Here is a 15,699-nt window from a genome sequence, read left to right as displayed (position 1 = left end):
AATTGAAACTTAAATATGTTACACGAGATTTCGCTGGTTGTTATAGTATTCTGCGTGGTAATATCAGGCTAGCTTTATTGATGTTAAGTGCACTATATGCAAGCCCGCTGCAATCCGATGTAGAAAACGCTCTTCAGCCTGGCAACGAATTTCTCGCGTTATCGATTGCGCCTTGAAATTAAAGCCTTTGTCCTGCATGGCGCGTCACGATGAAACCATAATTAAGTGAAATTGCGGCCTAGTGCGGGTGCGTGTGGCCATAATAAAAGAACAAAAATACACAGTCGGTCACGAAAGTCTATCTGTTGCTACGCAAGTCTCTGCGTGTGTGTCATCCATCGAATTTTGCGTATCTGACTTATCAGAGAGACTAGAAACGCGCGCTTTCTCGCAAAATCATTTCTATCTACCTAAAGGTACGAACGAGGTAATTTCGCCTGATCAAACTTGATTCTTAAAAGAGGCGTTTGATTTTGTTGCGAGAAGGAACCAGAGGGGCTGGCTTATGGAGAATCATTGTACGTGTTGTGTCATTGTCATTGCACGATTACCATCCTATCAAGGAGTAAGAGGCAATGAATTAGCAGAAGCCACGCGTCGATGAACAAACAGTGAAGCGAGTGGAGTCGCGGTATACGAAGATATCGTGAAAGACGTGACGAAAATAATCAAAGAAAAAGAAAAACTCGACTAGCTGGAAAAAGGGAAGATAAACGAACGTGGACAAAATCATGGGCAATGTAAATAAGAAAAGACGGAAAGGTGTTTTGGGTAGAGGAGAACAAACGATTGTAACACGACTTCCAATAGGACACACAAGAATAACACGTTTGTACTTAGTGGAACAAAAGGATCCACCAAGATGCGAAACTTGCCACGTTCCACTGGCGATCGAACGTATAATTGTCCAGTGTGGAAAATATACAGGGTGGTAACTGGTGGTACAAGCGGAAAGGGGGTGATTCTCCGCGAAAAAAGCAGTTGAAAATGTAGAATAAAAATTTTTCCTTCGAGGCTTTGTTTTCGAGAAAATCGACTTTGAATTTTCGCTCGGTACGCGTGCTGTACGTTATAACGGATCTCACTGTAGATCGTTGTCTCGATGGAAAAATTAAAAAGAAATTTGTATTCTATATTTTCGACTTCTTTTTTCGCGTAGAATCACCCCCTTTCCGCTTGTACCACCAGTTACCAACCACCCTGTATAATATATATCATAATACATAACATAACTGTACTTTACCTTTAATGTAAATTAGCAAATTTTGAGAAAGAGATTATAAAAGAAATGTAAGAATGATATTTACAAAATTCAAAACGGAACATATTATGAAATAAAGGGAGAATAAATTAATGCCAATTGTATTTCAACATTTGTTGAAAATCACACTAATAATACTTATTCAAGATCGTTAAGAAAAATGGAAAAACCAGTTCGCTTTTATAAACACAGTACTTACAAACAAGAAGAATCATGGTTTGGTCATAGTTTGATATAGAACACGTAGAGCATAAAGCATAAATACTGTATTCTCAATTATACAGGATGGTTGGTAACTGGTGGTACAAACGGAAAGGGGGTGATTCTACGCGAAAAAGAAGTCGAAAATATAAAATAAAAATTTTTCCTTCGAGGCTTTGTTTTCGAGAAAATCGACTTTGAATTTTCGCTCGGTACGCGTGCACTTCATCGCGTCTCGTTATAACGGATCTCACTGTAGATCGTTGTCTCGATGGAAAAATTAAAAAAAAAAAAATGTTTATTCTATATCTTCGACTTCTTTTTTCGCGTAGAATCACCCTATAGAAATCACCGAGATGCCTAACAAGGCAAATAAGATCAAGAACAAATTTAACAAATCGAATTTGACACTTTAACGACTGATAGCCGATTAATCGGCTTTTGTCGCCAACGCTTACCGATCGATAGCCTATTAATCGGCTTTTGTCGCCAACGCTTACCGACCGATAGCCTATTAATCGGCTTTTTGTCGCCAACAATCTTTCTCATCATTTGAGCAGTTATTTGTTATTCAGTGCTAAGGTACCTTGCTCGGCTACGTCAGTTGCGTTGCTTTGTAAGCTCCCACAGTTTTATACCAATTTGAAAAACATACCGTTCGCGATAAACGAAAAGAATGGCATTGGAGAGTCTAAAGCGAAACAGACCCGGCGCCAGGGAGAATCTGCGCCTGAGCTGCCGGTCGGACGTGCGTATGCTGTTGAACCGCTAGCGGTCGGTTAAGTGTTAAAATACCAAAGATGCGGTTAATGATAATAAACGGTGGATGCGATTTAAATAGGCAGAACAAATATTTTCATATTGGAAAAAAAGGAAAAAAATGGAACAAAAGGAAGGTTTCGAAACGACAGGATTATTCCGTCGATTGAGGAGAATAATTGAAGTTATCTACGCTGGTTGATTGGCATCCGGTAACAAATTCCACTGACGACGAAAACAGCCTGGTTTTCAATAATTGGCACGAAGAAGTAAAAATAAAAGGCTGCTGGATCGATGATACTGTGATTCGTTGAAAAGAGAACGAAACGGCGATCGGACGATCCGTGAATTAGCAGCGAAATGCTTGCACAACATTTCTATTCAGTGTGGTTGCAGCTTGTGCTCAATCGATTTATATTTCATTCGTAGCAACCTGCCGGAAAATGCGGTCTCTATTGAAAAACAGTTAGAGGAGAATACGCTCGTTTTTACCTTTTATCGTCGCGTTCGTATTTCCATGCGCCGCGGCTGGATTGATCGAGGAAACTTTCAAGGGAAATTACACAGTATAATGGATAAATTGAGGGATAGATAGGGCTGGAATTCGATGGGAGGCGAAGCAGGCGACGAAGATATGAAAGTTTAAATGGTGATCGATATTTTAAATCGACCATTTATACTGCTTCGCGAAAGTGCTTAAACGCTTACGATTAGGCTGCTGATTTTCATGCGTTTACGATAACAAGATTCAACAATTCACGGAATGTGCTACGAGACAGCTGATTTTAAAAGCTTCCACAGAAAGAGCAACATGCTTCCTTTTCTTCGACCAGACTAACGTCGAAACGCGATAAAATCGGTAGACACCGTGCGTGTTAATAGACGACTATGCGAAAGATCAAGCGTCTCGAAGTTATGGTAAAAAATTGTAACGAACGTGCACCTGGAAAAATAGCGAAAGCAAAGAAATCTCAAGAATCTTTGTTTTTACTACGACGAACGCATAGTTGTTTCAATAAAAAAAAAAGACGCGATATTATGTTTATTTAAATGAAAAATAACAAAGAAATATTTCCTATCGTAATATATTTGTCGGAGATGAAAGGAAAACCGGAGCCTTCCCTTTGCAATTTTGGGAAAGTCTTCTAATGCTTTAGCCTAGATTTTATCATAACTGTAATTAAGCAATTGTCATTTGTAATTGTTCGATATTTGTGAAAGCGAAAGTGGGTTCGAGGTGACAACTGGTCGCCGAACGTAGCCACGGTCACGGGATAAACGTTTTGCCTGACGAAGGTGTGGATCGGTTGTATAGTTCTCCCTAGAAATCACATAGAATTGTACTTTGGAGATGTCGATATAATGGGACACACGTTGTATTAGGAATCAAACTCCAGACAGAAACTGCCTAGCAACGGCGTTTGGATCTTTCTCGATGCTTCCAAAGAGTATACAACAAACTCTTGGCAGAAACTGCCTAGCAACGACGATTGGAACCTTCTCGATGCCTCCAGCGAGCATATAACAAACAAATGCAGTCGTATAGCGAAAAAGATTTTCATCGGATATTCGTTCGTGTGATCGCCTTGGAAAGTGATACATCGAGCAATTTACCGAGTATCTCAGCAATCGTATTTTTATAGTAAAGAGTTATCCCGTTGACCGTGGATTCGTTTGAACCGAGGAACATTGTTAATAGCGTTAATTAAATTCGTTATTCGTAAAACCTATTAATCGTTAATCTCATTATTCGTTAAATTTATTATTCGTAAAACATATTATTCGTTACTCTTATTGTTCGTTAAACTTATTATTCTTTAATCTAATTAATAGTTAAACTTATCGTTTGTTAATCTTATCGTTTATTAAACTCAATATTCATAATATTTTGTAAAATCTTGTATATTCGCGTAAATATAATCTCTGTTTCGTAAAACGATGGCTAATTCAAACGAAGAATCGTTACGCGCCTTAAATTCTAATGTTAACCCGACATGTTAATTTTCTTTGTTTTCTACACGTTGAACGTGTGAATGATGCACATAAAGCAGATTCTTCGTGATCCCAAGGAAAACAGCGAATACATCGGACACATTTTTTATTATCGTTGTCTCCTTTGTAATCGTCGCCACGATATATGTAGTTCCGTATCATCGTCGTCGCCAATAACAGCATCATCGACATGCTGCATATTGCTCGAACAAGTTGCAATTGCATTAAGAAGGAAATAAAATCAACGATAGGTCTCTTTCGACCACTCGGAAACAAACACGTTCAACGATAAATCGTGGAAAAGTAATATTTTTCAATTTATCTTCGCTAGAACATTTCGCTATTTAAATATCGCCTATCGAAAACTTTTCTAAGCTTTCAGACACAACGATCGACTGCTTTCGACGACAGATTTCCAAGCGAATCTGAAATGCGAATGTGCTGGTCCCTTCGTTTTAACGAAATATTTTATTCTGTCGTCGACCGAGTTTCTCGCATACTCGTTCAGTTTCATATTAGGTGTGTTGAGTATTGTGGATCTTCGAGGCCGAAATAATGTTATAGTAACACTAAATCTACACTGAGGATTAATAATAAAATAATAATGTATTTATTTCATGGACGATTCCTTATATATTCATCGATACACATTTGCACGCGTCTCAGCACTTTCTCGACTGTAAACCGACTCTTCGACGACCCTTAACCGACTGTGGAGTTTAAATTCATCTGATTTCGAGACGCTTCGGACACACATACTTCCACGCACTGATATTCACGTACAAGTATCTCTACTACGCACTTAACCTAGTCCAGCACAGAAAATTATGCATATCTCAACAAGGTACAGTTGTATATGTTATAGAAAAATATGTAAAATATCCAAATTCGAGTAGTTATTAGTAGACTGTGAATTTCCATGGATTTATGGGAAATTTGAAAGTGCGAAATTCCACGGAATGCAGAGAATACGAGGAAATATGTAAAATATATGAAAAACTGAAGTACAGTGCTGTATAATAGCTGGTAGGTGAAACAATTTGTTATCGAAGTTCGATCTTTTTAAATCATACCGTCGGAGACGTGAATTTGCATAAAAGTTGGCGGTGTAGTTATTAGCGAAACCAGTAACTTTTATCGATTCGCTAATGGGTCAAAATGACCCGACTGGTGTTTCTAGCGTTAATAAATGTAAACTGATGTTTTGTTCGCTTCTTACGAGCTTCGCTAATACATTGACAAAGTGTTATTTTTTTTACTCGTTTACACAATCGATGAAAATGCTGCAAAGGTATAAATAGAAAGCCATGAACGAAGTATTCGAAACCTGGCTAAACTGTTGTCAAAGAAATGTATTGTTCGAAACTTCTATCTCGCGCTTTTTCAAACTTTCTCCGATGTAGCTTGAAAAAATAAAAAGGAAGGAAGAAAGGAACGAAGTGGGAAGAAGAACAATGAGCCCAGCTAACGGTACTAAGGACACATTCTACCGAGTTTTCTTTACCCTCTATTTCACAGTTTCTTCGCTTTTCGCTAGTCGACACGCTTTTTATATGGCCCCTTTTGTAGTTGCTTCGCTTTTCTTCATACTTTTCTCATTATTACAGATTCGTTGGATTTAATATCTATGTAAAACAAGGTGTTGCATTTTCTATAATTTCTCAGACAAAAATTAATCGACCTTGCTTTACGTATCTCTTGTAATCTATCTTTCTTCATTTCGCCAACTTGAATGAGACTATTCGAATTCCGAAATTCTCCTGCAAACGAATATTCGCTTTAGAAAAGAGATGGGTACTGTGTACCGTGTAGGTGTAAATTGTCTGGAGTTTTTAACAGTCTTCGCGCAGCCGATTGCGAAAACATTTATTGCTTTCGAGTATTTATAGTTGCTACTATAGATACGTTCGGTTTAATCAACTACGTGAAAAAAGTAAGACGTTACGAAACATCGAGCTACTAAAATTTTAATTATTCTACGATATTCCAGGAATAGATTGCCGTCTCCTTTTTACAGCAAACGTAGTAATATCGTTAATGGACGATACAAAAAAGAGTAGTCGTAACGAGACGACAAACTTTCAGAAGATTATCATGATTTTCAATATTTGTAAGTAATGTTTATTAATTAATAATTACTCGTATTTTCAATGAAATCTCCTTCGGGTCACGAGTGCCGCTGTACCAAGCGTACTCTGCCAGATACATACTCCCACTGATATTTTAGATAACTTAAAATCTCTGCCTTAATTCATTAAAATGTCGAAAAGAAAAAATGGAGAACTTATTTCTTAGTGAGTCAAATAGCAGTGAAGAAGAAAGCTTTTACGAGGCTTACACAAATTCGGATAGCAGCGATAAGGAAGAAATCAGATTTCCTAGAAATAGAAATATAAATAGAATCACATCGTCTGATTCTGATTCGGATATTGATAAGTGCAGTCGTAGTGATAGCGAATATAATGAAGATACTGTTGACGAGATTTTGCAAGAATTGGTCATTGAGGAAGAAAGAAGAACTGACGATACCGAGGAAAGTACAATTCAATTTGGCTAATGGAATGAATTTAGTGGTCGGCAGAAGTCATTTCCTTTTCCTGAGACAGACGACCTCATTAGGCAATTACCTGGCCATGTCAATCCATATGATGTGTTCGAGCTGTTCGTTGATGACGAAATAATAAACTTACTTGTATCAGAAGATTGCAACAAGGAAGGATGTAAATATTAGAAGAGTTAGAGAATTATTTAGCTGGAAAATTATTAGGGTTGTCTGAAAATACAAAAAATCCTTGTCTTCGACGGAGTCAGCATAATATCGCCGTTCGGAAAAATGATTGCGAAAGAAGTATTAGACATGCGTGCAAACTATGCAGGTAAAAGACGTCGAACGGACCGATCAAAGACACATGAGAATTTAAAGAAAACAACTTATTGTCGAAATTGTCTCGAACAAACTCAGCTTTGTATAGAATGCTTTAAAGTTTAGTTAAATAATTTTCTTAATGAATTCATTACTCGTATTACTTCATTTTCGTATTACTTTTATAACAATTCAATAGTTTTATTACTTCCTGTGGAATATCTTTTCAAATACCTACGACGATCCTTCGCAAGTAATCATCAGCCGAATTCGGGTGACGCGACACCATCGAAAACTTCATTGTCACCCGAATATGGGTGACGCGACACCATGGGAAACTTGGTTGTCACCCGAATATGGGTGACACGACACCATGGGAAACTTGGTTGTCACCCGAATATGGGTGACGCGATACCATGGGAAACTTGGTCGTCACCCGAATATGGGTGACGAGACACCATGGGAAACTTGGTCGTCACCCGAATATGGGTGACGAGACACCATGGGAAACTTGATTGTCACCCGAATATGGGTGACGAGACACCCATGACGTGGCAGTCAGCGTGTTAAACTATATTGTCGATTAGTGGATCGCACAGATATCTGTGCGGTAACTCGGTCGTGCAATTAAGCATCGATGAAACAACAGAGATATTACTGTTCTTTGAAATGCTGCGAAGCACCAGGAATTTCCGTCTTAACGAGTCACTCGGATGTGAAACGACTCGTTTCCCTTTTTCTTCGTTGAATCTCGTTAATCGATGGATCCGATTAGAACGGATCGATTTAACCTGGTATAATTGTTCGCCAGAACTGCTCGTTAACCAAATTCCCCAGCAATCTTTCATCAGCACCCTCGAGCATAATAGACCGCCGTCTCATCTGACCTGGATTTCCGATCTCAGCGTCACTCGTGTAATCTCTTGTACTCTCGACACTGAGATCTTCTGTCCACATTTCAATTATGCCGTGATAATCATGCTAATGTTCAGTACGTACCAGGCACGTCGTCACACGTCCAAGATTTATCGAAACTAGCGTTTCATACGTAACGCATTCACCGACCAGAGGTCTTTGCAAAATGAATTGAAACGTAGAATGAATTGAAAATGTAACATTACGCGAATCTTATTGTACGTATGTTTGAAAAAATAAATAATTTACGCACGCTATGCACGAGCTCCGCTGCAGGAATTTGTCACACCACGTACTCGTGACACGCTTTTAAAGGCGAGCAGCAATCTTTTTATCTTCAACAAGATACTGCACCTCCCAGCCACGCTCGTGACGCGATGGTCTATCGGATCACGTTGTCTGAATCAGCACGACCATCAATTTGAGCACTCGCGTTAATTACAAAAATTCCATGTCTCTCCTCTTGAATTTGCAGTTGGAATCTTACTTCTACCTTGGTCAATGCTAAATTTATCATTCAGAGCGTGTATATACACTTGGTGTATACACTTTGGAACAGTCTGTATCAAATAGAACGACTATTATCAACATTAAAGACCCACGGTGTTTGGAAGAGTACAAATACTCATAGACCTGTCGGTGTAAATGTACTTTTCCAAACTTCTCCTGGAAGAAGATATGGACACTTATTTTTCGTAGAATACGCGTTAGTTAACCTCTTAACCTATAACTACGGGCACAGCCTGTAGTACCATGATCGGACCAAATATAATATATAATATAATATATAATAGTTTGTTTACGTTTTCGGCCCAAAATTCTCGAACGTAAATTGTAGGTTAAGGGGTTAAATATATTAGGTTGGCAACTAAGTGATTGCGGATTTTGTCATTAGGTGATATTGACAAACTCCGCAATTACTTAGTTGCCAACCCAGTATATTCATGTATGTATATACAGGGTGGTTGGTAACTGGTGGTACAAGCGGAAAGAGGGTGATTCTACGCGAAAAAAGAAGTCGAAAATATAGAATAAAGATTTTTTTTTTAATTTTTCCATCGACACAACGATCTACAGTGAGATCCGTTATAACGAGACGTGATAAAGTTGACGCGTACCGAGCGAAAATTCAAAGTCGATTTTCTCGAAAACAAAGCCTCCAACGAAAAATCTTTATTCTATATTTTCGACTTCTTTTTTCGCGTAGAATCACCCCCTTTCCGCTTGTACCACCAGTTACCAACCACCCTGTATATATATGTATATTTATGTATGTATTTCGTTTTATAAGGAAATTATAGATGCCCAGCATTCTGTGTTTCAATCTATCGTTTCGATAGAACAAAACGGATCACGCGTGATTCAATAAAATAGTCTAAAAGAGAAAATGTGGCGCGTCTATTATTTCCTCGTGAAACGAAAGAAACTTTTCGGACCACCTAATATTTATCTACTTATCGGGGTCTCCTGAATTGGAATGTCCTAGAACAGGGTTTTTTGTAATTTTTTTTTAGGAGGGAAACAAAGAAACGAAGTTATTGAATTTTGAGGTATGGTTTTATATATATTTAACGAACACAAAAACATTTTTTTTTGAAGTAAAAAAGAAATTATAGCAGATTTCTAAGTCTATTTCATGGGCTGCAGTTTTCAATCGGCGTGAAAGATCCAGCTCGTAATTTTTGACTGAAACGAAAAACCAAAAAAGGACTAAATTATTATATATTTTTCTTCTGAGTGAACTAAACAACGGCAGAAAAAAGTTTATTTAAATAATTGCTATAGCACCCTAAAGTTTATTTCTTTTTAAACACATTTTCTTTAAACCCGCCAAAATTTTTAATTTCACATTTTTTTCTGCCGTTGTTTAATTCACCCAGAAGAAAAATATATAATAATTTAATTCTTTTTTGGTCTTTTGTTTCACTCAAGAATTACAAGGTGGATCTTTCCCGCTGATTGAAGACTGCAGCTACAACACGCCTACGAAATAGGCTTAAAAATCTGTTATAATCGTTTCTTTTACTTAAAAAAAAATCTTTTTGTGTTCGTTAAATATATATAAAACCATACCTCGAAATTCAATAACTTCGTTTCTTTCTTTCCCTCGTAAAAAAAAATCACAAAGAAACGCTGTTTTAGAACATTCTAATTCAGGACACCGCCTTATACACATGATGCGTCGAGTTTAGCCAAATACGACAAGTGGTCAAAGAGCTGTTAAATCGTAGGTAATATGTTTAGCAGTAATAAAGTTTCTTACTAGAGACTAAATTGTCCCTTAACCATGGCGTAAGCACGTTTCTAAAGTGATTAGTGTGGCTTGCTACGCGGCAAATGGCGAAATAAGGAGAAGCGTCTTCTGCAGTTTGTATTTCTTAATTGGCTATTTTTGTTCTCTTCTTTAAGATAAATGTCGATGTAACCAGAGTCCAGAGTTTCTACCTTTTACTTGCTCCTCTAATTTTACATTCGGTCGAATTTTCTATTTTTTTTCACAATCCGATGGCTTGGCGTTCACGTTGCCGCGCGTGGCAAATTCTACTCAGCATAGATGAATGGAAATTGAGTTTGCCAAGTGGATGAAAGAGACGCAGCGCGCATTGTTGACGTTCCAAGTACAGACAGTATTATCATGGAAATTCAGTTTGACCAAGTATCGCATATTAGCGTAAACTTGACTAGCTATGCACTTTGATAGATAATTCGAATGCATCGATGGGCGTGAACGTTTCTATGAAACCGTATAATTACATCCGACCGTGATTATCTAATTAATTAACGAATTAATTTATTACATCGAGTGGTAATTTTATCCGTTTCGCTGCTTTCCGATATAATACACCGAAAATTTATTACAACGAAGAGCATAGCTGTACTGGTAATAAATTGCAATTGAAAAGTTGAAGGATCGACGACTTATCTTTCCTTTCAGACTTGATAGTATCCGTTTCAATTAATTTCACATTGAAATTCTAAATGAAGTCTGAGCAAGCTGCTTCGTTTCTCTGTTACAGAATCACCAGAATAGCGAAAAAAGAGTAAAGAGATGGGTTCAACGTAATTAACGAGCAAGAGTCGAGCGAACAAGAGGAACATGAGTATGATATTCGTCATTTGACTAGGACCATAAATCAGCAATATAAATTCAGTACAAAGAGAGAGAGAGAGAGAGAGAGAAAAAGAAAAGTTTAAAAATAAGTGAGAAAAAAAATAACGAATGGATTAGAAATTCAGGAAGCTTTAATCTTTTAAGAAGAAAGAGGAAATTAAATCAAAGGGAATCACTTGCAAGGAAAGTACAATAAAGAGGAAGAAGATAAGCGAAGAGGAGCAAGGAACAAAGACAAAGCGAGGACAATCTAGAACAAAGTTACCTAATTAAATTAAAAACCGACATACATTAACTATATAATAGATTTAATCGATTGTACGTATTTCTATTGACGACTGAGAGTATATATATATATATGTATATGTATTCATCTATATATATTATATATTAAAGGTTAATACGAGATATTATTATGAATCATTGTTAATGTTAAGGGATATTCGATGTTTTAAAATATTAACGAACGAGAATTAGCACGAGCTACGAAAAGCGAATATTTCGATTTTATGGATTGTATCGTCGATTTGATATTTAATTGAGAACAAGCGGAAAAACGAAATAATTTCCTAACGAAAAGGAGAAAGTATAAACAGAGAAACTATAAGCAGAATAAAGGATAAACGATTAAACGATAAAATAAAAAGGAAGAAACTAATCAATTTACGAAGAAACGATATTATAGGCGAATATAATTCGTTGTACTTGAAAAATATATAATTATATACGCAGACGTTAAAAATATACTGTTGTATAGTTGTACGGTGGTCCATGTTTAAAGAGATTATCGAACAGAAGAAAGTTTGTTTTCATTGTTATTACTGGAAATAGAAGAGAAATATTAGCAGGGAAAAGAAGAAATCTTGAAAAGGAAGAAGAGTCTTTACGGATAGAGGTGATTATTTATTTAGTATAAAATATCTAATATTTTATACGATGGTAACTTATTTATTGCATTATTTTATTCTTCGTTATAGATTTGATCGTGTAATAGTGTTCTTTAAATTATTTTATTATTCGCATCTCGGGAATGCCATTTTCCTGATTCTTTTTTACAATAATTTTTAATGAAAATCAATCGAATAATCGAGGCATCGTAATTCTTTTAATAAAAGGTGTTTCCTTCTGATTCTTCTTGTTAATCCTATTTTTGTTAAAACAAAGCTTCGTTTAAAGCGATAAATTTATAATTGCCGTTGCCTCGATTGCAAACTTATAAATATGTTAAACGAATACAAAATCAATATGTGAAATTTTTATACACATTCGTAATCGATAATCATGAAGAACAATTACACATATATTGAAATTTTATTACCACGAACGATAATTACGAAAAATTAATAAAATACGTATCGCGAAAATTCCTATTCTATTATTAACATTGAAATATTCCGTTGTCATAAGCTTGGATTTCTCGTCATTAAAAATTCACTCCCCCGTTTAAAAACGTAATCACAAAACGTATGCCAAGATGTGAAACTTGAAACATGATGGAATTGTGTCCACGTTAAAAGTTTACTCTGCCTCGTCATACGACAACCATCTAATCATTTAATCACTTTGCGTCAGTCTGAGCTTTAGAATACCTTCACGTGGGGGAGAATGCTGCACTGAATTGCGAGACCAAGGCGACACCAAAATGAATTTGGAAGTGGAACTTATCGCTGGGGTGATTAGGGGTGGACCACCCCCTAAAAATTTGCCCGCACCGAGGCTCATTAAAATCTTCATCGCTGGAGAACGGAATGGTCTTATCTGCTAATCACATTCTTTTATCGATATTCTCACTTGCTTATGTCTGTTTCCTCTGAAATGACACGTTTTTCTTTCAATACAGTTACTTACGTTTTAATATCGCCACACATCGTTGTCTTTGTATTTGTTGCTTTACACAATTTTTGCCCTAACTCAAACGTTTAATTGTACGATCAGAGATTTGTATTTGACGAATAATTTGAAGGAGAGCAAAGAATAGGGTGAAATTTAGAATAGATTTTCTTGGAAAAGTAGAATTCGTTTTCTTTAATCGTACGATCAGAGATTTGTATTTGACAAATAATTTGAAGGAGAGCAAAGAATCGGGTGAAAAGGTTTTGTTGAAAAAGCAGCAGCGGAAAAATGTGTCATTTAAAAGGTACGTTTATTTGTAACGCGTGTATCCTCGTCGTTAATTCATCAGGCACCAATATTTCAAAGATAAATTATATTTATATATTTATAAATAATGATTCTTCTCTTTTAAAATTCCCATTTATTTGCTTAACACAGAAATGAAACGTTTTTAATTCATAGAATTTGTTAATGGGTTTTTAAACGAGGAAAGAAGAAGAGAAAAACGTTCGCAGCAACTCTGGTCGAGTTTAATTAACAATTTCGATCACGTTTCTAACAATCTTTTTTAAATGGTTAATGTAGCTGCAAACAGTAAACGAGAAAGGTGGAAACAAGGGAATATGATTATTTCAGATTCTTTCATTCCAATATTGTATTAAACGAGAGAAAAGAAGCTAAATAGGAAAAGAAAAATGTTTGTTGGAAATATCTTTGGTGTCTGATGGGTTAAACCAATACGAAACGCTTCGTTTGTTAATTTATGAAATAAATCGTGCAATATACGTTGGCGTGCATATTTATTTCTGTGAATCGATGTGACCAATTAATTATTTTCTCAGTTCGTGTGTTCGTCTTGTGATATGCTTGTGTAGCTGTCGATTTTTCTTCACAATTATTTATCGAACCTGTCTGTCGAAAGGGGCTACGTAAACCTTGGCAAGATAATAAAATACAAATTTTTAAAATGATATATTTTCATTCGAAATATCTAAGAGTAAATCTATCTAAACGTCCTGTGACTTTTTACATTGAATTTCATCTAACAATAAAACTTAGAAATAAATACTTTCTCAATAAATAAATCTCAATAAATACTCAATAAATAAATTTCAATAAAAACTCAATAAATAAATAAGTACTTTCATTATCATTTATTTATCGAGTTTATTTTGTTCCTTTTATTAAATTTTATTTATTAACTTATCGTTATTATTGTGTGATTCAGGCGATTGACGAATTTAATATTTAATTCTTATGAAGATATAAAAATATGCAACTCATAGGTATACGTAGCCCACATCAATTTGCTTGCGTTTTAGACGACGAATGCGTTTCTCTGTGTACACATACACGTTATTTCCTTTCGATGTCTGTATACTTGTCACGAATGTTGAATGTATTATACATATACGTACATGTATATACACTGGTGTGCAAAAGTACATGGATAAACAAATTCATAACGCTCTTCTGTTGAAAAAACCGGAATCATAGAAATTGCATTTCATTCTTTTAGTTAAGCACATGTTTTATAAAAGCAAACATAACACTGTTGTATTTAATAAATACTATTTGTTATTACATGTGTATGTGTTATTACATGTGCACAATATGTAAGGGTGCCCTCAGACAATTAATAATATTGTCAATGTTTCAAGGTTCTCACATCATTGTATGATATTGACGATACTGTATTAACAATACATATTGATCCTTTTAGTTGAGAGTGTTCAAATATTGACAATATACAGAGTGTTCACGGTATTAGTTCCCAGCGTTTTTCTTGTAAACGATAGGTATGAGGGGAAAGTGAAACCGAGCTGAGAAGAGAGGTGAAACCGAGGAAAGATAAACGCTCGAAAGTGAACTACACACACGCGGTAATATCTTTTTCTCAAGTGCAAGAACGCACGTGTATCTCGCAGTTGCACTGCTCTTTTATAAATGGGAACTTTCCTCTTATTTTGCATACGTGAAATCCTCTCGTCGTTCTACGAGAACAAGTGTCAGGGTAACGTGATTAACGGGTCACTGATTAACGCGAAAGATATCTTATATATACATATAATGCAATACAATGAAATACAATGCAATATAATGAAATTGTACAATACAATGTACAATATAATGAAATTATACGATACAATATAAAATATAATGAAATAAGTAGTAGAATATTATGAAATACAAGGAAAGACATAACGCAATAGTGCATTTTGTATTTATGTACAATGTAATGAAATTGTACAATACAATATACAGTATAATGAAATTATACGATACAATATACAATATGATGAAATTAGTAGTAGAATATTATGAAATACAAGGAAAGACATAACGCAATAGTACATTTTGTGTTTATGTACAATATAATGAACTTATACAATACAATATACAATATAATGAAATTAGTAGTAGAATATTATGAAATACAAGGAAAGACATAACGCAATAATGCATTTTGTATTTATGTACAATATAATGAAATTATACGACACAATATACAATGTAATGAAATTATACAATACAATATAAAATATAATGAAATTATACAATACAATATACAATGTAATGAAATTGTACAATACAATATACAATATAATGAAATTATACGATACAATATACAATATAATGAAATTAGTAGTAAAATATTATGAAATACAAGGAAAGACATAACGCAATAGTGCATTTTGTATTTATGTACAATGTAATGAAATTGTACAATACAATATACAGTATAATGAAATTATACGATAC

The 15,699-nt window shown here is 35.3% G+C and overlaps 1 protein-coding gene across 17 annotated transcripts in view; it reads left to right on the top strand.

Annotated features, from left to right (window-relative positions):
• Window positions 1–15,699, top strand: part of LOC126874694 (protein qui-1-like) — an 89,236-nt gene that overhangs the window by 14,443 nt on the left and 59,094 nt on the right. For 16 of the 17 annotated variants that reach the window (XM_050637015.1, XM_050637023.1, XM_050637021.1 and 13 more), the window contains exons 2-3: window positions 11,009–11,998; window positions 12,676–12,854. In XM_050637015.1, the coding sequence (XP_050492972.1) occupies window positions 12,746–12,854 (109 nt within the window). In that variant the 5' untranslated portion in view covers window positions 11,009–11,998; window positions 12,676–12,745. The remainder of the gene's footprint in view (window positions 1–11,008; window positions 11,999–12,675; window positions 12,855–15,699) is intronic. The other variant, XM_050637018.1, reaches the window with a different exon arrangement.

This window comes from Bombus huntii, chromosome 16 (genome assembly GCF_024542735.1).
Source record: "Bombus huntii isolate Logan2020A chromosome 16, iyBomHunt1.1, whole genome shotgun sequence".
Taxonomy (NCBI): Eukaryota; Metazoa; Arthropoda; class Insecta; order Hymenoptera; family Apidae; genus Bombus; species Bombus huntii.
Note: the sequence above shows the minus strand (reverse complement) of the source record. Positions and strands in the feature narration are given on the sequence as shown.